Raw genomic sequence first — 23,858 nt, forward strand, 5'->3', positions numbered from 1 at the left:
ATTTAATAAAATAATACTCTCAACATTTCCTAACAGATTAAAATTGAAGATACCAATAAAAGGCTTAACAGTTAAGATATTAATAAGCTTAAGAATTCATAAAAGAAACAAAGAAATCTCAACGTTTTTAAATGTATCATGATTTAAAAACAAATACTTAAGACAGGAGAGGCCTACAATCCATGAAAAATCCAACTCAAAAAAAAAAACAAGTCCCACAAGGATATGGCAGAGGTGTCCTATCCAGTTGGAAGGTCACAAATTCAAATACCACTTGACTTTATGGCATATCATGACATTATAAAATTAACTATAGTAGAATGTCAGTTAATTTTAGACAGTTGAGCTGAGGTAGGTAACAAGAAATTAAAATTTGGCATCGTAGCAAAGGCAGACAGTTAAAGAAAGGCTATGTACTATTCTTATTTCAGTACAAAAACAAAATTCTTGATAGCAAATAAATACTATTTGTTCTTCTGATTTATATCAAATTATAATCATTATTAAGTTGGATTACAAAAAGAAAAAATCCAAAGGAATTTAATTTTCTTTTTGGATGAAGTAAGTATATTAAAATTGTTTTCCCACTAGTCCCATGGCAGTATGTTAAATGAGCTACAGGATCTCCCTTTGGAGTTAGGAGCAAAGAACTACCTGGATTCATAATGAAGTGTCAAGAATCCTAGCTGATGATATGTAATATATACAGAATGAGAAGAAACTTAGCCATCAGAAAATAAACCAAAAAGCTGTAATAACACATGCATTCAGGTTGTTAAGAAATGGTCTAAGCTTCACAGAAGAAGATGAAAGATCCAAAGCCCTTTTCTTTTTTTGTTGTTGACAAAAATTTGTTAAGTGCCTAAAATGTGCAAGATTTCCACAATAAGAACCTTATCTCCAACTATATGCTTAAAGAAAACTCTTGGCTCTATCCAATTTGCTAAACCCCCCAAACATACCTTCCTATTTCCTTTTTCTTCACTTTAGCTCAATTAAGCTGATTTCTCCTTCTGAGAAGAATTCTTCTCCTAACCCAAACTATGAAAATCCTACCCATTCTTTATAGCCCAGCTCAAATGCCACCTCCTTCCATGAAATATTTTCTAGATACCACAGCCAGAAAAGAACTTTCCTTCCTCTGCACTAAATAGTATTCATACAATTCATATACCATGTTACTGCCCAGTTTTGTAATAATTTGTGTATATAATTATATTCACTACTAATATGTACTCCTGGAAAGTAGGGATTCACTTTTCTGATAGTGTCTAGGGCAGGTGTCTGTCACAGAACTAGATGTCACTGTCAATATGTGCTAATAGGCTTGTGATCAATGGAATATAAGTTACAAGATTTTTAGGCAAAGGATTTTTTGTTATAGTTGGTTTGTTTTAAGGTGGGAAAAATCCAAACCTTCAAGAGCCTCTCTCAAACCCATGCACAAAATCATAGAAAAAGCCAAACTGTGACTCCATTGTCTATCTGTCTAGATTCTGGGTCTGTCAACATTAAGATGAGACATTATGTGGGTGAAAATGGAAAATTCTCTTCAAACTTATTCTAAAAAGGCAGTAGAATATTATACACAGCCCCATTTCCATATAATAACCCAATATATATCATCCATTCACATACTTATACCTTACTCTAATAACCTACATATATACTTAGCCTACATAACACAACTGGTTTATAGGCTTTTTAAAAATCCCTAAAATAAACCCCTTTTAAAGTATCCCAAAATGTTTAACGTACCTTAAGCTTTAATAGCTTTAAATGATCTTTATTCTCTTTAGAGGGATAAAAATTCTTTATCAAGTTTTAAAAGCAAATCTTCTTCCACCTCTGTTCTAATATTGCTAAAGCTGGTAACAAATCCATGGTCATTTTATTCCTATGATTAGGGATCCGCTAGACCAGGAATCCTTAGCCTTTCTTGTGTTATGGATTCAGTATGGAAAAGTCTATGAACCTCTTCTCAGGATGTTTTTAAATACGGTTAAAATGAATTGGAGGGGCAGCTGGGTAGCTCAGTGGATTGAGAGCCAGGCCTAGAGACAGGAGGTCCTAGGTTCAAATCCGGCCTCAGACACTTCCCAGCTGTGTGACCCTGGGCAAGTCACTTGACCCCCATTGCCTACGCTTGCCAATCTTCCACCTATAAGTCAATACACAGAAGTTGGGGGTTTAAAATTTAAAAAAAAAAAAAAATGAATTGGATACAACACAAAAACCAAATATAATAAAATAGCTATCAAATATATTTTTAAAGTTTGAGGATTTCAAGTTAGGACTTCCTGTTATAGATGTTAAACAAATAACTTCCTAAGAAAACAGACTTAGTATTAAAACTATGAAGACTTACTACACTACACACAGGTTAAAGAACATAAGTACCTCATTGGTGACTACTAATAATGATTATGCCATCTCCCTCACAGATCATAGTATGGTTTCCATTAGCTGACCATAAAAGATACACTGTAAAACAAGTACTACAAGGGCTGACAGATTTCATATAAGGGATTCAAATTTCTCGATCCCCAAGATTATCATTCACATTGAAGGCATGTTGTAATAGACCAGAGAAAACACAGGCTATCTTGTTTTATTGCTTGATTATCATGCAGTGAATAATGTTACAACTAGTGAACAAGTTCACCTTCTTTTAGCTTTCACCTTTTTCCCCCTGTTTTAAGAAAGGACTATTTGTAAAACTGAGAGGCTGAGAAACATAAGCAGTTAATTATGAACAAAAAAAAGCATTTCAGATTAATTTTTTTTAAGTTAAATCATTCTACTGAACAAAGTTCATTATTTAAAAATCAAGAAATCACCCAAAACCTTATAGGATAATAAAATAGTTGTTAATTCTAATGCAATTTGCTAAAAGTAAGTATAAGATAACATTAGCATACAAAGTCTTGAAATCTATAAGCTGAAAAGCAAAATACATTCATGGCCTAATTATTTTTCCATGTAAGAGTAAGAGTAAAGGCAAAATAAATTTGGAATTTCAGTTTATAAACCAAGTCCTCATCCAAAAAGATACACCAAATTGTCTTCAGTGAATATCAACACCTTTTTAAAACATTAAATGGTGACAAGACTGTAATAAGTCAACTGAATGAAAATGAGAGAATAAAATAAAGCATAAATATCAGAAATAAAAATGCTGACCAAAAAACTTATGCCAAGATAGTTAATGTGATTGGCTGAATTGTACGAAAAACAAATTTATCTGATGTGCAGAAATCACATCAAAATTTATGTTTTTACAAAGAAATTATAAGTTTAAAAAGAAACGCTTCCCCAGGCATGGTGGGGGAAAAAATCCAGACAAATGCAAATTGATATTAAGTGAAAAAATATAAAGAAAAATAATAAAATTATGTTCTCCATTATCAAAGATTTGTTTTCTAAAGAAGTAAAGCATATTATTGTTTTTCCAGTGTCAACCAGTAAACCAGTAAAACAAGTGATAAATATGCCTGCTATACACGGAAGATGGAGGCATTCTCAAATGAGATCTGAAGCAACCTTACATTGCCACAGAGGAAGGGAAAAAAGCAGGACTGCATAAAGACCTGAAAATACTGTAGTCTCTCATTCATCCCACCTCCCCCAAGCCCAGCCGACCAGACCACGAGAGCACAGAAAGCAGTGTTCAGGAGGAGGAAGAGCGGAAGGTGGCAAAAGGAGGAGAGGGAGGGGAAGGAGGAAGAGGAAAAGAGAGAGAAGGTAGAAGGGGATGAGGAAAGGGAAAAGGGAGGAAGAAAGAGGGCTGGGGAGGGAAAGAAAGGAGGAGGGAGAGTGAGGAAAAGAAGGGGGGGGAGGAAGAAGAAGACTACGAGGAGGAGTAGAAGGGAGGACAGCGGAGGCTGCAAGAGAGCCGGCCAGGGCCCAGCGGTGGGCCCGCAGGCATGCACGCAACCCAGCTCCGACCCCGGGGTGCAGTTACCTCTTTTATGTAATTCTCGGAGGGGAATGTTGTCTCCTCCCCCATCGTAGGGCAAATAAGGATCCGAAGAAACATCCATGAGTAGACTTAAATTTTTAAAAAGAAAAAAAAGAAAGGAAGGAAGGAGGAAATAAAAGAAAGGGCTGACTTGCTTGCTTAAAAGCCCGAGAGCCCCGGCTCTCCGGCAGTGGTGGCGGCGGCGGCAGGCTGCGAAGGGGCCATATTTGATCCGGCTTAGAACGGCGGCTGCTCCTCCGCTCCAGCCACTGCCGGCCCTTCCACTGCCAATGATGTCATCAAAGGGAAATTATTGCAGCCCGGTTGCTAGTGGCTACAATCTAGCAGGGTTTAGGGGCGGAACAGCCTTTTTAATGGGGCTCAGCTACGTAAAAGATGACTAAGCTCCAAGTAATAACAGACAAAACTGGTTTGGGGGGTGGGGGAAACACATAGCTTCTGAAGCAACTAAAGGAAGAAAATACAAACATTTTTTAACTCTTGCAATTTTTCTTAACATTAAAAAAAACCTTTACTCTTTTAATAGTCATGTATGAAAAAGGTGGGTTTTGAAATGGACCATACTTATTTTCCTTTGATACACATTGTGCATCCGGCATGTTGCAATGTATGTCTATTTGCTTAGATTATAAATACATATTTTGTATATAGCAATATGACCTCAACTGAAGAATAAATTAACAAATCAGGATTCTCTACATTTTCAGGCAACAACATACTAAGGCACTCCAACACCCTAGCTACAAGGAAATGACAACAATTTTGCATAGCTACACTAATAAAAAGCTCAATGTACAGCAACCTTCCATAAAGAAAGGTCCAAGTTCATCCAGCTGAATACAATGATCTCAACCCATCACCTTAGCATTCTTTTCTTTCTTTTTTTTTTCCAAACCCTTAACCTCTATGCATTGGCTCCCTGGTGGAAGAGTGGTAAGGATGGGCAATGGGGGTCAAGTGACTTGGCCAGGGTCACACAGCTGGGAAGTGTCTGGGGCAGGACCTGAACCTAGGACCTCCTGTCTCCAGGCCCAACTCTCAATCCACTGAGCTACCCAGCTGCCCCCCTAAGCATTCTTTTCAAGGGACTAGCTGCTAAAATTTAAATAATGAAGAGATTGAAAATACAAAGAAGAGGATCTAATCATTTAATTATATGTGAAAACTAGGTAATATGGGATTTTATACCTAATGCAAGGTTACATTCTTTATGTATACATACATGTATATATGGCATACACACATGTGTTCTTTACAAAACTCCATGGGGTAAGTAGTAATATCCTTCTTTTACAAATTTGGGAATTGTGGCTCATAGAGAGGTTGAAATGACTGACCTACTCAGGTTACATGGCTAGTAAGTATCTGAACAATGCCTCAAATATAGGACTCCTGATTCCACTAAACCATGCTGCCCCTCCAGATATAAAAACTCATTTTATATATTACTTAACAAATGTATGTGTGTATATAATGTTTTATATATAAGTATGCGCATGTTATATATATACATATCTATTACACATATAGTTTGAAATAATATGAGCTAAAGTCTCTAATCATACTTGAAAGTTTACCAAACCCATTTTACTTATAATAATCCTGTGAAGTAGTTTATTATCTCCATTTACAGAGGAAGAAACTGAGGCTTCAAAACAGAATTGAGTGATTCTCCTATAACCATCACAAGTGGTAGAGCCAAAATTCAAATCCAGATCTTCTGACTCCAAGTTTAGCATTCCCTCCACTATAACATACTAATATAATACCCAGGATTTATACCTATTCACAAAATATTTTATATTTGTTTGCTTCAATTTTCTATTTCTTGAGCTACACACACATACATGTATACAGATATGAACACATAAATATATTCCAAGCATACAGGTAAGCTTGATCTTTTTCTCATTTACATTGAAATTAGAGTATAGTAATAGGAAAAGCACATCCAAAACCTGACTTTCTGTGTGACTGGGACAAGTCATGGATCTCTTAAGGCATTAGTTTATTTATAAAATAAGGGAAAAGACTGTCCCCTTCAGGCTCTAAATCTTATGACTCCAATTATTTCTACAACATAAATACAATTTTGTTGGACAGTCTTACAGATTCAGAAATAAAGCAAAACTGTTCTTGTGATGATCCAAGAAATAATAATATTGTTTTTTTGGTGTTTTTTTGTTGTTTTCTAAAACCTTTGCCTTCCATCTTGGAGTCAATACTGTGTATTGGCTCCAGGGCAGAAGAGCGGTAAGGGTAGGCAATGGGGGTTAAGTGACTTGCCAAGGGTCACACAGCTGGAAAGTGTCTGAGGCCAGATTTGAACCCAGGACCTCCCATCTCTAGGTCTGGCTCTCAATCCACTGAGCTACCCAGCTGCCCCCTAATAATATTGTTGATGATGATTTAAGACCAAATTTCAAACACTGAAACTTTACTAAGTGATATGAACTCATTCTCCTAAAGCTAAGCAGAATACTACAGTCTCATTATACTAAAGGAGCTATCAAGAAGGATCATGAATGATCCAGAGTGTAACATAAGGAAGCCAATATAAAGATTGTTCCCCTTTCCATTCCAACTACACATAGAATCTGGTTTTTGGTAAGAAGCAATAGCAAAGAGACTATTCCTGTACAGTGTATAAATTATGTTCATCTAGAAATGTCTTCCTCAAAATAGTAGTCATAATCACAAATCTTTATGTCAATAGATTATCAGCACAAAGAAGGAATATTATATAGGCCTATTATATCCAGAGCACTGTTAAGATATTTCTTTTACATATTGATTCTGATACCCCCAAATTAAAATGTGTTTTATTGTCATTGTTAGAAATCTTCACAACTTGTTATTCCTGACATAAAGTTTGGTAATACAGGAAGAGGAAAAGTAAAAGACATATGGTCAACATTGAACAGAAAAGTTGTTTTTGACGTATCAAAAATTTCCTTAGTGTAGAATATATTTACCCAATATTCTGAAGAAAAAGTTTTATCTTTGAACCTTAGATTACTTTTAAAATACATATGAAAAGTTGTAAATAATCAAAATGAATCTCCTAAACTTGCTGATTCTAAGCTAAAGTGCTTCCCATCCACTTGCAGGGCTGGAAGGTCTACAGATTAGAGGGTGTTGTAAATGAAGCCTTTGACTCAGACTAGCTTTAACTGACTTATAATAACTAGGGTTAAATGGTGCCCAAGCGGTACACAAAATGGATAAACTTAAAAATACCAAGTAAAATTTTTTTTAGCGATGATACCTCTATGAAGTCAACTAACTAGAAAACATTTTCTTTCCTCCTCAAAACACTGCAAAATATTAAGAAAATGATACTGTTTTAGATTACAAACAACTTGTAGGTTTGTCAAGACTTTTTTACCATACATGCTTAATATTTACACCAGGACAAGTCAAGTTATTTTACTAGGAACTTGTATAACAAGAAAGATCACGAGCAGGCAAAAATAGAAACTTAATGTTCACCCATAATAACTTTAGAGAAAGTGTTATCAGCCTCAAATTTAACCACCTCATACGTTATTTTTAATATGAATATAAAAATTCTTTGGGCTACAAGGAATGGAAAAGTGGGATTTAAGTAACTATATTTAGCTTAGTTGAAGAAACATTTATCAATTATCTAGTGTATATAGAATACTTTTAAGCACTGGAGAAATATAAAGTTTCACATAATACAATCTCTGTTATCAAAGAGTTAGAGCCTAGAAAAGGAATATAACAGTAACACAGACAACTCAACACCTGCAGTGTGTTGAAAAGAGGAAAAATAAAGTACTTTGTAAAGTCTTAAAGGGAGAAGATTGTTTTTGAGAAGGAGCAAAGAAAATTTGTTAAAGCATATTAAAGTTGAACTTTAAAGATAGGTAGAATTTAAGAGTCAAAAGGAGAAGAAAGAGCATTCAAAGAATAAGATGGCAATTTAAGAAAGCATAGGACATGTCTGGAAAATAATGAAATGTGGGTTCAACTAAGGGTAGTTAAAGTGAATTTTTGACATTACATTTAATTAATGCACATTTTTAATAAGAGAAAATTCTACTTTCCACTGTAAGCATGGGTTTTTATTATGGGTCAAGTCACATCAGAAAAAAAGTTCATCTCCAGTGGACAGCAAAACAAATTCATTGGTATATTCAACAATAAAGGAAAACTGACTTGACTAAAATGTCTGTTCTCCTGTGAAAAGTGGTCCAGTACAAATGAAATGATACTAATATTTTGTACATTTTAATTTGTACTAGTCAATGTATTTACTGAGTAAAAAGCAGTTTCAGAAAACTAAGAAAAAAAATTTTAGTTACTTAAGATCATTATGAATGAATAAAAAACACTTAAATAATGATAGCTATTATTTATATATCTCTAAGATTTTACAAAACCCATTATGTATTATTTATTTTACTCATATGACAATCCTGTGAGATAAATACTATTTTTATCTTCATTTTAAAGGAGAGAAAACTGAGACTTTTTAAAAAGTTAAGCGGCTTGCCCAGGATATTGATATCTTTTGCTTTCTTATATCATGAGAATTTCTCACAGTATCCTCTCCTTACCCTCCCAGGGAGCCATCTCAGATAACAAAAAATATTTTTAATGAAAAGAAAAAAGTGAAGGAGAAAAAAAATTCATAAAACTGATCAATATAATAAAGACCTGGGAAATATATGCAATGCATCATATCTAGACCTTCCAACTCTGCAAAGGATCTGGATAGGGGAAGTTTTCTTATTTTTCTTCTTTGGATCCATACTTGTTTTTTGTAATTTTCAATTTTTTTTTTGTGGTTGTTCTTTCCATTTACATTGTTGTATATATTGTGTACACTGTTTTCTTGGCTCTGCTTATTTCATTCTGTATCAGATTGTGTATATCTTTCCAATTCTCTGTATTCATCATATTTATAATTTCTTACAGCACTGTAATATTCCATTACACTCATTCACCATAATTTGTTTAGTCATTCCCCAATTAACTTTGCTTCCAACTCTTTGTCACCACAAAAAAAGTCATGCTTCGAATATTTTGGAGTATATAGGACTTACTTCTTAACAATTGCCTCCCTGGGATATAAGCCTACTAAAGGAATTAATGGGTCAAAGAATATAGATATTTTGGTCACCTCATCTGCCTAATTCCAAATAAAAACATTAATTTTGATAATATTAATTATTTTTGAAGCCATAAAAACAGAAATATGGCACTTTAATCACAACTAAACTTACTTTTACTATCACTCAACAAGCAATTATTATGTGTATTTGTCTTACTAGTAGTGATTTCAATTATTCTCTCAATTCATGACTCCCAGATCTATATATCTACCCTCAATTTCTTTGCTATCTCTGCCCTTTTACTTATTGGCTCTTATTCTGTTGCCTACAAAAATGTCAACCTCTTATCCATCTTTAAAGAATGTTTGGTGGACCCTAGCATGTTCTCAATTTATTAGACTATCTCTTTTCTCCTTTTTCCAGCCAAACTCTCAGAGAAAATCATGAACATTTACTAGTTATACCTGCTCAACTCTACTCCTCTTCTCACTCTTGCAAACTGGTCTCTGAACCTACCACTTGATGGAAACTGTTCTTTTTAAAGATCATAAATGTTCTCTAATTCTAAGTCTGATAGTCTTTCTTTCTCAGACCTGAGCTCTCTGCAAACCTAACACTTTCTCCTCCAAGGGACTTTGTTTTACTCTGCTCTCACCTGGTTCTCTTCCTATCTGCCTGACTGTTCAGTTCTCAGTTTCCTTGGCTATTATCACCATGTTCTACCCTCAGAGACCCTGTTTCCTTCTACAATCCCTCATGCTGATTTCATTAGCTTTCAGAGGCTCAATGATCATATATAGCCACAGGTGCCCAGCTACCTATCCTGCCCTTTTCTCATACCTTAGCTCTAGTTCCATTTGAGGACCTAACAAGAGGAAAATCTCTAATCAATAGCCTATTAAGACATCTTAAAGGCAACATAACCAACTAGAACTCTGTCTCCCCTCAAAACATCCCTCTTTCTAAATTCCTTACTTTCTGTCAGTAGCACGACCACCCAGAAGGTCAGGTATGTGATCTTAGTAAGTAGAAAACACTTTTGACTCTTCACTCTCCCTCATTGTGTATATATCCAATTAGCTGCCAAGTCATACTCTCCAAGGTAATTTGGGAGTGGGGAGGGAAAGCACTAGTAATAGTGGAGATCAGAAAAGGCCTCATGATTTAGGTGGCACTTCAACTGAGAACTGCAGCAAAGAAACAAGGGATTAAGACCTTAAGAGGCAGAAGTGAGGAAGAAGTTCATTACTTCTCACCTAGACTACTTCAACAGCCTCCTATTGTTCACCCTCACTTTGAATCTCTCCTCATTTCAATTTTTTCACATTTTTCACAATATCTCTCACACACAGTTCTCATCATGTCTGTCCCCTGCTCATAAAACATTAGTGGCTTCCTATTTAATGCCGCTAAAGTAAAATACAAACTGCTCTGTTTGGCATTTAAAGTTCTTCATAATCTGGCTCCAACCTACCTTCCCAGGCTGATTTCGTATTCTGCCCCATAATACCATGTTGCAGACAAACTAGACTATTCATAATTCCTCCCACTTGTCATTTCAATCCCTGCCTTTGTGCCTTTATATACACTGTCCACCACACACCTGTTATGCTCTCCTTCCCCTCTTCTTAGATACAAAAGCACAAACTAGCTGGCAAAAATAAATAAATCTATTTTTAAAAACGCTCCCGTGCCATCCTAGAATCAATATTAGATTTTAGTTCCAAGGCAGAAGAGTGGTAAGGGCTAGGCTGGTGATGGAAAACCCATGACACCGTAGCCATTTTCGATGACACATGCGGCTGCATACAGAGAAGTATGCAGCCATATGCCAAGGATAAGTTTTGCTGTAGTATAGTATAGACACTCTGTGCACTATAGATGACTATTCTACCTATATTAATATACCTATTTTGGTTTGTTAAATACAGTTATATATTACAATTATACATTTTTGTTATTTAAACTATAAATATCACTAAATTATGGGGTTTTTTTCTCAAAGTTACACACCACCCAAGTTATGCTTGGTTTTTTGGCAGATTTTGATACACCAAGCTCAAAAGGTTGCCCATCGCTGGGCTAGGCAATGGGGGATTAAGTTTAGATTTGCCCAGAGTTCCACAGCTAGGAAGTATCTGAGGTCTCATTTGAACCCAGGACCTCCCATCTTCTGGGCCTGGCTCTCAATACAGTGAGCCACCCAGCTACCCCTTTTCTTCTTCTTCTTCTTTTTTTTTTTTTATACTTGCCTTCTGTCTTGGAATTAATAGTGTACTGGATTTGTTGTGTTCTTTTTTTTCCAGAAGATTTTGTTTTTCTTTTTTTTTATTATATTTTTCCTTTTATTTTGAATATTTTCCCATAGTTACATGTTTCATGTTCTTTCCCTCTCCCCGAAACCCCGCTAACTTCCCTTAGCCGATGCACAATTCCACTGGGTTTTACATGTATCATTAAGACCTAATTCCTTATTATAGATTTTGTTTTTTCTAAACATTAATTTTCACATTTTGCCAACTTCCTGATATTATTAAAGGTAAGTTTACAATATGAAATCAACAACCTGAAAAAAATCAACTACCAAAGTAGTTATAACAGAGGGTCTTTAATAGAGGTCAGAAAGACTGCAATCTGGGTTCCTCCATAGCACCACATACCATGGTACTAGGAGTTTCCAAATCTGTTACAGGAAGAGGGGGGTTGAATAATCTTTTGGAAATGGGGGAGGGGCGACAGCCAGGTTACTAGAGTTCCCAAAGGCTTCAGGGACTAGTGCAGCAGAATGGGCCTCTCTATTCTTTAGATTCCATTGTCCTCTTTAAATTCAGGCCTCGGGCAAAGAAGGCTAGTTCCTGGCAAAGAGGAAGCCCAATTCCTAGTCAACTCAATCATTATCTGTCTTCTGTGTTCTTGGTTTTAGCACTCCCAGTAAAGTCAGTAAGGAGATTCTCTGCAAATAATGTCACCAAACCTAAAGCAATTACAATGTGAATATTTTCCCAGCACCATCAACCAGGGAACTTTCAGATTTATTGCAAAGCAAATAAAACAGGAGTAGCATGGTACCTAGAAAGAGCAGTAGATTTGCTCTCAAAGAATCTGGGTTCAAATTCTCAGTATCCCTATGTATACAATGAGGGAGTTAAACAGGATGGAATCTCTAAGATCCCTTTTCTAGCCCTAAAACTCTGACCTAGGATCTTAAGTCTCCCTATAGTAGCAAAGCACATATTTTACAACTGATGTTGCAGTGACCCTTTCAGGCAGGACTAATAGTCCTTGAGTTTTACTATATCAATGTAAAATATTGTAATAGTCTGAAATGGTAGATACTTTTACATAAAGTCTCCCAATCATTTCATTTTCAGAAATCATTTTGGATGAGTGTATTCTAAGTTGTATTTTATTTATCACTGTAAAAATATGTATAGGGGGCAGCTGGGTAGCTCAGTGGATTGAGAGCCATGCCTAGAGACTGGAGGTCCTAGGTTCAAATCCGACCTCAGACATTTCCCAGCTGTGTGACCCTGGGCAAGTCATTTGATCCCCATTGCCTACCCTTACCACTCCTCCACCTATAAGTCAATACACAGAAGTTAAGGGTTTAAAATTTAAAAAAGAAAAAAAATATATGTATAACCTTTTTTTCTTTTTGGATAGGAATTGAAGTCCTCAGGGGAAAAGTGAAAATAAAAATATTTCCCCCTTGATCTTCATATCTCTATCTCTAACCCACTTCATAAAAAGATAGACCTATAAGAGATGGGAAATCCTATGAGAGTTTCTCTATTCGTTTATGCCAAGTTCTGTGTCCCTCATCTTTGGGAAAAGGTAATTAACTTATTTCACATGGGGAGTAAATAAAGCTATTTTTAAAATATGACCAAACTAGACCAAACAAAGTATTTTTAATCATTTGCCAATGTACCTGACTGTTATTTCGCATACTGGAAACCCATAATGACTTTTATAAATATATATACTTAGTAAAAGTAAAATTAGCATCTTTGAGTATATTACTATAACCGACTATATACCATGACTATATATACTTCATTATCAATAATGCAAGAATTGTATGGCTCCTCTTTAATGACAAGAACTGCTGAGAAAAAAAATCTTAAAAACTGCAATATAGTTTGACACAATCTAAATAAACCTGAAGATTTGAATGCTCTTTAGTTCAAAACAGAGTATTTCAAGGTTTCAGCCATCTTGAATCTTCGGCAAATCTCTCTAATTTGGCCACAGCCATTAGGACAAACTTTGGTTCTTAATCAAATGAATCCTATAATATTTGCACTGAGAAGACAAGATTAACTAATGTCAGATAAACCTTTAACATTAAAAAAAATTTATTGGGACCAAATAACTTAGTTATTTTTAAAAACAAAGCCCAATGGCAAGCAAACAAGATGTCATAGAATAAAAAATGTTGATAACAATAGCATATCCTCTTAAGGGAAAAGGTCTCATCAAGAAAAGTGAATTCAGAGCCCCAGTTTGAATCTTGACAATGACACAGCTTATTACCCTTTAGACCTTGGACAAGTCAATTAACTTCTTTGGATTTAGTTCCCCAATCTATGAATGAAGAGAATGAACTAGATAAACATCTTAAGACTCTTCCACATTAAAAAAATTAAAAGCATATGAACAAAATTTATGTAGAATTTTACAGTTTATGAGTGCAAATACCATGTCTTACAGATGATGAAATAATGCAGCAAAGTTAAGTGGTTTGTCCTTGGTTATCTCTGTGGTGACAGACAACAAAATTCACCATGAAATCCTCCAGCCCAAATCTAGTTCCACTGACTAATGCTCAAGAAGTTAAATATGTGATCTTAAATCCTAATTATTACTATTTTATTACAGTATTCCCTTTCATGCATTCTCTATTCCAATCAAACTAACCTGATAGCAGTTCCCAAGTACATGACATTCCATTTCCTGCCTCTATGCCTTTCCAAAAAGGGTAATCCATTGGAACTCACTTTCCTCATACCAGATTCAGTGAATTCCTAGATTCCTCCAAAGCATATCTCAGGTTCAGCATCCTAGGCCTTTCCTGATCCCAGATCACACTCTCAAAGGTGCTTTGTTATTTTTTTATTTACTTGTTTGCATTCATGAACTCCACCCTCATACCCCTGTAGAAGTTAGGTAGAAGTTAAGCTTCTTGAGTAAAGGTAAGGTTTACTTTTTTTGTCTTTTGTGTACCCAGAACACCTAGCACAGTGCAGAACACAAAAGAGGCAACCAATAAATGCTAGCTGATTTATTATCTTTACTGTGATCTTTAAACATGTTTTCCTATACTTTAGTGTACTATTTCCACTATTTTCTTCGTCTACATAGAAAAAGTCAAATGTTTTTAAAATAGCTAATAACTTTTTATTTTCTTAATCTCAAGGGTACAAAACTAATAAGTGCAAATACTTTTAAACATTTTTCAAATTCATAAAAAACTGCCACACACAACTACATAAAAAGCAAGCACTTTTCTTCTGTTATTCTGATCTATGCAGACCTAGAATATTACCCTGTCCTTATTCCAAACCCTTCTAACAACACCACCAGCTTCTCTGAATCAAGGCAAAGGCAAAAAGTTAAAGAGGCTCTTTTTCCCACCAACAGTTTGCAAAGCCACTGTACTCCAAGAGTTTCACAAAAGGTCAATTGTGTTCTCCTAGTCAATCATACAGGTCATGATAGCAGCGTGTAGGCAGCTACTACTATGATTCACTCTCTAGACTAGAGCATGACTAAAATCTGTCCCCATCACTGTTCCATCCAGAATAAAGCAGCTCCAACATCTTAGCCAACTGAAATAAAGGTGAGATGCTTTAGAGAGATTGTCATGCTGCCAGTTCCAGGAACATTCAATACCTGTCTTGACTCCAAAATTATCAATTTCCCACTACCTCACCTGAATCCTTCTCATTCCCCCAAAAATCTATCAGCCTCACTTATCTCCTATAGGAAAAATTATATTGCTTCAGAAGAGAAAGAGTTATTCTTTACCATGAAAAGTTTAGAAACAACTGTTATAGTATAAAATCTGTCAAATACACTTTTTTTTAATTGAGTAATTTTTTATGATATACTTAATAACCATTACTAATACCAAAAGCCATTTAACTAAATAAATGCATAAAAAAGATTATACACAAAACCACAAACTCAACGTTGCTTACAATTTGTTTTAAAATATGTAAATTACATATGTATATCAATATAAACATCCTCTACTTTTGAGTTCTCTTTGTATTTGTTTTATTTGGATACTTTTTTCTCTTGATTTTTAATGTAATCATGGTATGTATTATTCTTATTCTCTTTTCATCTCTTCATATTTTCCTTTATTTTCTATATATTTCCAATATCTGTCATTTCTGATAACATAATAATACAATCCATTATAATAAAATATCACAATCTAGTCAGTCACTTTTCCCATTCATTGTATTTGTCTTATTTCCAGTTATTTTATCATAACAAATAAAACTTCCAAGAATATTCTCATACATACAAAACTTTTTACCCTCTCAATAATGTCCATAGGGCCTACCCTTAGAAATGGGATCTCTAGGTCAATGAGCATGAACAGCTTTACAGCTCTTCATGTATATTTCCATCTAGTTTTCTAAAAAACAATTCACAGCTGCTCCAGCAATCTAATATTAGGTCTGTTTCTCCATGTTCCTTTCAGCATTTAATTTGATCACTTTAGACTATGTGGTTCTCAGTTAACATATATTACCAGGGCCACATTTCACTAGATATGTCTACTTATGGAAGACATAATCTGTTGCCAGGATCATACTCTTTCTAAAAGAAGCCTTTCCAGCTTGGTCCTACCCAGTGGAATTTTTGTTCCTGTGCCACAACCCCTCAGGGATGTAGGATTACTTAAATAGTAGGAAGAGTGTTAAAGTAAGACTTTTGCAGAATAGTTTGCTCTCTAAACCATTGTTGTCCCACCAGAAACACCAGAAAGGGCATTCCAAATAGCTATCTTCCTTAACTTCTTTCTTATTTTTTAGTTAGATATCTAGTTCTGAGAAAGCAAAATCAAAGTCTACAGCTATTATTTTTTTAAATCTATTTCCATTTGTATTTCATTTATTTTTCCTTTAAAAATCAGGGTGCTATCACAACTTGATGACTACAAGTCCAATATTAATAATGCTTCATTATCTATAGTAGTCCTCCTCCCCAACATAATATAGTTGCCCTGTTCATCCCTTCCAATTATATCCAACTCTGTCAGAGATCGTGTCTGCTACCTCTGCCTTCTCTGGATCAGCTGAGGGATGATATTTTCTACTCCAGCCCCTCACCTTCACTCTATGTTTGTCTCATTTTCAGTGTATCTTGTAAACTACACATTGCCAGGTCCTGCACAACTGCTAAATTATCTATAAATCAAGCTTCTTCATATGAAATTAAGTTAAAAAGAAAGGAAAAATTATTACCAGTTTTGAAAACAGTGAACTACTATAAACAAAAGAGCAAAATAGTTTATTTTTGTAAAATCTAGCATTAATGAAATACTCAGTATAAATACTTTAAACAATATTCATCATCCACAACAGAAGCTGGAACGTCAACTTACCAATTGAGGCATCACCATCTAACAAATTGTCATCTTCAGAGGTCTGGAAGTCCATAATAACACCTGCTCCATCTAAAAGTTCCTCGTCACTACTTGCACTTGTTATACTGTTGTAGCTGTTTCGATAGTAGCCTCTATGGAACAGCTGCTCAGACTCCATTTAGTTATTTGATGAACTAAAGAAAATTTTAAAAGAGCTTTGTTTTAATACTCTCTCTTCATATGTAATATTACAACATGCAATTTAAAACAATGCCAAAAGACAAAATCTAAATGACATTTCAGAATGTTTATGGGAAATATTACACTTATCTAGTACGAACCGTTTACTTATTAAAAGTTCTTTTTCAAAGATACAAATCAGGTGCTGAATGATTGCTTTATTGGTTTTTCAATGTCATATCCCTGTTCTTTAATTCTTTAATTCAGTATTTATATTATGAGTTTATGTTCATGGGGTAAGTAGATGGTTACTACCTAATGAAAGATTAAATCACAATTATATTTTTAATGATCAGTATCAATAAATAAAACCACGATTTAATATTTACCATTCTTATTTTCAATATTCATTGTAATTATATAGAGAACTAGTATTCATTATTTATTATTTAAATTTCTACTTGCTTACTCTTCACCAAAAAGCAAAAATATACATATATATGATAATGGAAAGGACCTAGTAAAGCATATGCCAAGTTATAGTAACATAGCCTATTTGATCCAATTTTGTTATATCTAAGAGATCTACAAAGGATTGACACTCTTAGGATACAATGTTTTTGTCATTTCTAAGAGATAGGCTTTTCTTATTTTGGAGATGATTTTAGGTACTAATGTAACTCAATAGATTTCAATTTCCTTTCTATAAAATTAAAATATTAGACCAGATGATTTCTATGCCATTTCTACCTCTAAACTTGTCCGACTCAAAAATGAGCTTCTAACAGGAGTGTATCAGGTGATAGACGTCTTAAAAGATCTAAGAGTATGGGCTGAAATGTTAGTCTTGTACAAGCAGACTTCAAGAAGGTATAGCATTATAAAAGGAGTTTATTAGATGACCAACCACAATTTTTTAGAGGACTTGAAATATATTACCAACTTCCTGAAACTGCTAAGAGCTTCAAGAGTATAGATTGACTTTCTGATTTTGCACTTAGCCAATGCAGAAATTAGTTTTGTTTGACTATACAAATTTGTTTTGCTTGACTATACATATTTCTAATAGGGGGATGCTTTTCTTGCTTTCTCAATGAAGGAGGAGGGGTGGGAGGAAAGTGGGATAGAAGAAAATATGTATCTAAAAACATGATAAAACTTAATTTAAAAAAATCCCCTGGGGGCAGCTGGGTAGTTCAATAGATTGAGAGCCAGGCCTAGAGACCGGAGGTGATAGGTTCAAATCTGGCCTCAGACACTTCCCAGCTGTGTGACCCTGGGCAAGTCACTTAATCCCCATTGCCTAGCCCTTACCACTCTTCTACCTTGGAGTCAATAGACACTATTGACTCCAAGACAGAAGGTAAGGGTTTTAAAAAAAATCCCCTAATATGAGTTATACCAAAGACATAAAGAAAAGGAGCAGAAATTATTATCTACTGTTATATTGAGATTTTCTAAACAAATGTTAAGAAATGAATGTCAAAAACAATCTGCTTATAGTAAAATAATGGTAGAGAATAGCTAAAAAAACCTACACTCATAACTAACTTATATGACTCTTTTGTAAAAATGTAATTAAACAAAAAATATTGACATTCATTTGCAGAAATACAAATTTCCTGGAGAAAACAGTATTCATCAAAAACAGAGAAATGTAACCAGTTTCCACTAGTAACTCAGTTGATAATCACTGAGGCAGGATTATCTTTGCTTTTCTAATTTCTTCAAAGATAACAAAAAGTATAATAGAAACTATAAGTGAAAACTGATTGAAAACTGACTGTCATTTATTTCTTTTTAATTTAGATAGTAATTCACTTAACCTCCATGGAGTTGTGAGACTAGTCTGGAAACTATTAAGCAGTACTACTACCTAGCAAAGGATAAAATAGAAATATAAAGACATAACACTCTTGGCTATAACACAATTGCAGGAAGAGTATTGATATTACTAATAGTATATATTTACATAATGCTTTAAAAATGCTTTATTATCTCTTTATTCTTCTGCTGTTATATCCTTTGACCCTTCCTTGCTGTGAGGCATATCTTTCAAATATTGTTGCCTCCAATTTATAGAACAGGAAAGAGTCTTATGGTCAGTGACTTCTCAAAGCCATCTGAATCGAGGTCTTCTTACTTCAAATTAAGTGTCCTTGCCAGTATATCAGTTGTACTGAAAACCTCTTTGAAATAAGGAAAACAAGGGCTTTCATATTCTAACTACCTAGTTAATTTTTAAGTATCAGTCTAAAATTTTGTCAAACACTATTTTATGTGTAAATATAATTACATAGGTACATATATTCATACATATATATGTGGGTGGTCTGTATAAAGTATTTCCTCAATGGATTGTTTAGCAAAAAAAGAGAAGATGGGTTGGTCATGTGGCAAGTGTATCCATACCTGCCTCTCCTGTACAACTCTTTTCACTATCACTATGTTCCCAATAGAACTATTGGGAACAATTGCTAGAAGTGAAACCTGCTGAAACCCTTGGAGAAGGTATCGGTTGAACCATCCTTGCCATCTGTCAGTTATCCCTTACACTTGCCACATGACCAACCCATCTTCTCTTTTTTTGCATTGATCTTTTTTTAGTCAAGTATCAATTTTAATGACAACTGCTTTGTGTTTTAAGGACTACAATGACAAAATTCAGTTCATTTGCCTTTCTTTTTAAAATATACTCCTTAATAGTCTTCCTGACATTTTTTTTCCACATAAAGCTCACTATGATTTTGTCTACATCTATAAGAATCCTTCTTTGCTTATTTTGTCAAATAATTTGTGCTTATGAATCCATCTGGCCCTGTGGATGTTTTCTTAGGAAGTTCCTTGATGACTTGTTCAATTTCTTTTTCTGAGATGGGATTATTTAAGCTTTCTATTTCTTCTTTTGTTAATCTGGGCAATTTATATTTTTGTAATTCACCCATTTCACCTAGATTGTCATATTTATTGTCATATAATTGAGCAAAGTAGTTCTTAATAACTGCCTTAATTTCCCCTTCATTAGAGATGAGATCAACCTTTTCATCTTTGATACTGTTAATTTGATTCTCTTCTTTTTTATTAGATTAATCAGTACTTTATTTTGTTTGTTTTTTTTTTTAAGTAACAGGATCCTAGTCTTATTAGTTCAATAGTTCTTTCAATTTTATTAATTTCTCCTTTAATTTTTATGATTTCCAATTCAGTTTTTATCTGGGGATTTTTTTTTAAACCCTTACCTTTTGTATTGGCTCCAAGGCAGAATAGTGGTAAGGGTAGGCAGTGGGGGTCAAGTGAATTGCCCAGGGTCACACAGCTGGGAAGTGTCTGAGGCCAGATTTGAACCTAGGACCTCCCGTCCACTGAGCTACCCAGCTGCCCTATCTGAGGATTTTTAATTTGTTCTTTTTCTAATTTTTTAAGTTGTAAACGCAATTCATTAATCTTCTCTCTCTCAATTTTGTTGCTATAGGCAATCATATATATAACTTTCCCCTTGAGTACTGCTTTAACTATATCCCACAGATTTTGATATGTTGTCTCCTCATTGTCATTCTCTTTAATGAAGTCTAAGATTTCTGTTTTGGCCCATCAGTTTTGAAGAATTAAGATTATTTAGCTTCCAATTAATTTAAAAATTGTCTTTCCATGGGCCCTTATTAATTGTAAATCTTATCAAATTATGATCTGAAAAACTTGCATTTATTATTTCTGCATTTGTTTGCAGTATTTCTATGCCCTAGTACATGGTCGATCTTTGTATATGTACCATGTACTACTGAGAAGAAAGTATATTCCTTTTTTATCCCTGTTCAGTTTTTTCCAGATATTTATTATCTCTAATTTTTCTAAAATTTCATTCACTTCCCTTACTTCTTGGTTCAATTTATCTAGTTCTAAAATGGGAAGGTTGAGATTCCCTACTAGTATGGTCTTACTATCTATTTCCTCCTTGAACTCTCTTAATTTTTCCTTTAGAAATCTAGATGCTATACCATTTGGTGCATAAATGTTTAGGAATAATATTACTTCATTGTTTATATTACCCTTTAGCAAAATGTAATTTCCTTCCTTATCTCTTTTAATCAGATTAATCTCTACTTTAGCTTTGTCTGGTAACATGATTGCTACTCCTGCTTTTTTTTACTTTAGATGACGCATAATAAATTCTATTCCAGCCTTTTACCTTGAATCTGTGTGTATCATCCTATCTCAAATGTGTTTCTTGTAAACAACATATAGTAGATTCTCGTTTTTAATTCACTCTATCAGCTTCCATTTTATTGGTGAATTCATCCTATTCACATTCTGTGTTATGATTACTGTATATTGCCTTCCACCATATTTTCCCTTTTAAGTCCTGCTCTATTCCCTTTCTCTCTGTTCCTCCTCACCAGTATTTTGCTTTTTGTCACCCCTGCCCCACATACTTTCCCCTCCTTCCAATTGGTTCCCTCTTTCCTTCTCTTATTCCCTTTCTATTTCTCTGTGAGGTAAGATAGAATTCTATACACCACTGATTAGGGTAAGATAGAATTCTATACCCCATTGAGTATACTTTTTCTCCCTCTCTGAGCCAGTTGAGAGTAAAGTATTACCCATCACCACCCTTATCCTCCCCTCTCTATAATGATTTTTTATACCTCTTTATGTTATATAACTTACCCCATTCTATCTCTCCCTTCCTTTTTCTCTCAGTGCAACTTTCTCTTTCAGCCTTTGATTGATTTTTTACATATCATTCATACACATACATATCATATCATATGTACATATCATTCCTTATCATCACATTTACATACACATCTTACCAGTATATATCATCAGATACATCCTATCATCAAAATAAGCTTACTTCTCCACCTTTTTCTGAATAAAATCCTTCTATCTTCTCTACTATTAAGACTGATTTTCAAAAATTGCAGGAATCCTCTTTCCATTTAGACATATATTTTTACCTCAATGAGTCCCTTAAATTTTCTCTTTCTTATTTACCTTTTTGGACTTGTCTTATGTCTTGTGTTTGGACTTCAAATTTTTTGTTTAGGTCTGGCTTATTCCTCAGGAATGCTTGGAAATTTTCCATCTTATTGAATGTCCATTTTCCCCCCTGAAACAATATACTTATTTTTGCTGTATAGGTGACTCTGGGTTGTAAACCTGTCATTTGCCTTCCTGAATATTATATTCCATGCCTTTAGATTCTTTAATGGAGAAATTGTTAAGTCCTGTGTGATCCTGATTGTAGCTCCATGGTTTTTTAATGGTTTCTTTCTGGCTGCTTGCAGAATTTTCTTCTTTACTTGAGTGCTCATGAATTTAGCCATTTTATTCCTTGAAGATGTCATTTGAGGATTTCTTTCTGGAGGCGATCTATGAATTCTTTCAATTTCAATTTTATTTTCTTGTGTGAAGATCTCTGGGTAGTTATCTTTGATAATTTCTTGTAATATAATGTTCAAGGTTTTTTCTTGATTATGGCTTTCAGGTAGTCCAATTATTCTCAAATTATCTCTCCTAGATCTATGTTCTAGGTCAGGTATTTTTTTCAATAAGATAGTTTGTTTTCCTCTGTTTTTTCATTCCTTTGATTCTGCTTTATTTTTTTTTTATTTCTCATGAAATCATTAGTTTCTAAATGGTCAATTCTGATTTTTAAAAACTGATTTTTCTCTGTTAGTTTTTGGTTCTCCTTTTTTAATTGGCTCATTTCTTCTTGTATCATTTTCACTTCTCTTTCCCACTTTTCTTCTGCTTCTCTTAATTGGTTTTTGAATTCTTTTTTGAGCTCTTCCAGAATCTGTCCAATCCATAATTTTCTTTAGGACTTTGTGTTTCCTTTGCCTTCACTGTTCCTTTCTGTACCTGTACCTTGCTCTTTGTCTCCATAAAAATTCTTTAGTTAGGTGCTTTTTTTTGTTGTTGTTTGCTCATTTTTCCTATTTAATTACAGGTAGGCTTGGATGGATGATGGTATGAGGGCTGTGAGCTCTAAGAGCCCCCTCCCCCTACCAATTCAATTGACCCTTGAGATTTTGATAGTTTAAAGACTTGCCCCAGATTTAGGTATAAGCTTTTGATCTCACTCTGATCTTGATCAAGTCAGAGGCTGTATACTTGATCCAATCTGGCACACCCTTGATTGTCCTGTCTTGGAGCTCTGCCATGAGCTTTAGGCAAAAAGATCAGTACTTAGTATTTAGTATTATCCACCACCCCAAAGTGTGAACTAAATTCTTATCTCAAGCCCAGACTAGAATTCCCTGGGGTCTGGACTTCTCCACAGGTTTGAAATTTCAAGGAGTATGGGTTGGCTTGTACCAGTATTTGCCCAGGCAGGATCTCAGGATTTGGATGATGGCTGGGGCATAGAATCCTGAACCTCAGTCAGCCGATTAAGAGTGGAGGTGGGGGTGGTTTGCTCTTGGCTTGCTCTTCTCTCCTTGCTATAACTTCTTGCTGGTTCTGCTCTCCTCTCACTCCCATACCCATACCTTTGCCTAACTTTTGGGTTTTTCTTTTCTTGAAAGTTGTTTCACTTTGTCTCCTTGTTAGTTCTTTCACTCCTGTTATTTGTTTTAATCTTGTTTGGAGAGGATTTTTTATAGTGGCACAGAGATGCTCTGTCATCTTGGTTCCACATCCCAGAAGTCCTGTCTACATCTATAAAGAAGCCCTTTACAATTTGATAAGAATTGCATTCAATGTATAAATATATAAATTGCAATTTTTACTGTTAGCCTAACCCATTCATAAATACTAAATGTTCCCCCAGTTGTTTATCAGGCCTAAGGTTAGATGTTGGAATGAAAAGAGGCACTCATAAACTGTTGAACAGCTAACAAAAGGTTTTCTCATTTATATAATAACAACATTGTAAAGACAAACAACTTTGAAACATTTAAGAACCCTGATCAATGCAATACCAACTATGATTCCCGAGGACTCACATTGAAACATGACTTTTCGACAGAGGTAATGGGCTCAGGATGCTGATTTGGCCTTT

The 23,858-nt window shown here is 34.6% G+C and overlaps 1 protein-coding gene across 2 annotated transcripts in view; it reads right to left on the reverse strand.

Moving 5' to 3' along the window:
- CLCN3 (chloride voltage-gated channel 3) overlaps positions 1 to 23,858 on the reverse strand; it is a 90,679-nt gene that overhangs the window by 61,113 nt on the left and 5,708 nt on the right. The window contains exon 2 of one of the 2 annotated variants that reach the window (XM_044681438.1): positions 16,691 to 16,866. In XM_044681438.1, coding sequence (XP_044537373.1) covers positions 16,691 to 16,850 — 160 coding nt within the window. In that variant the 5' untranslated portion in view covers positions 16,851 to 16,866. Of the gene's footprint in view, positions 1 to 3,964; positions 4,044 to 16,690; positions 16,867 to 23,858 lie in introns of those variants that run through there. The other variant, XM_044681439.1, reaches the window with a different exon arrangement.

The sequence above is a fragment of the Gracilinanus agilis genome, chromosome 6 (genome assembly GCF_016433145.1).
Source record: "Gracilinanus agilis isolate LMUSP501 chromosome 6, AgileGrace, whole genome shotgun sequence".
Classification (NCBI taxonomy): domain Eukaryota; kingdom Metazoa; phylum Chordata; class Mammalia; order Didelphimorphia; family Didelphidae; genus Gracilinanus; species Gracilinanus agilis.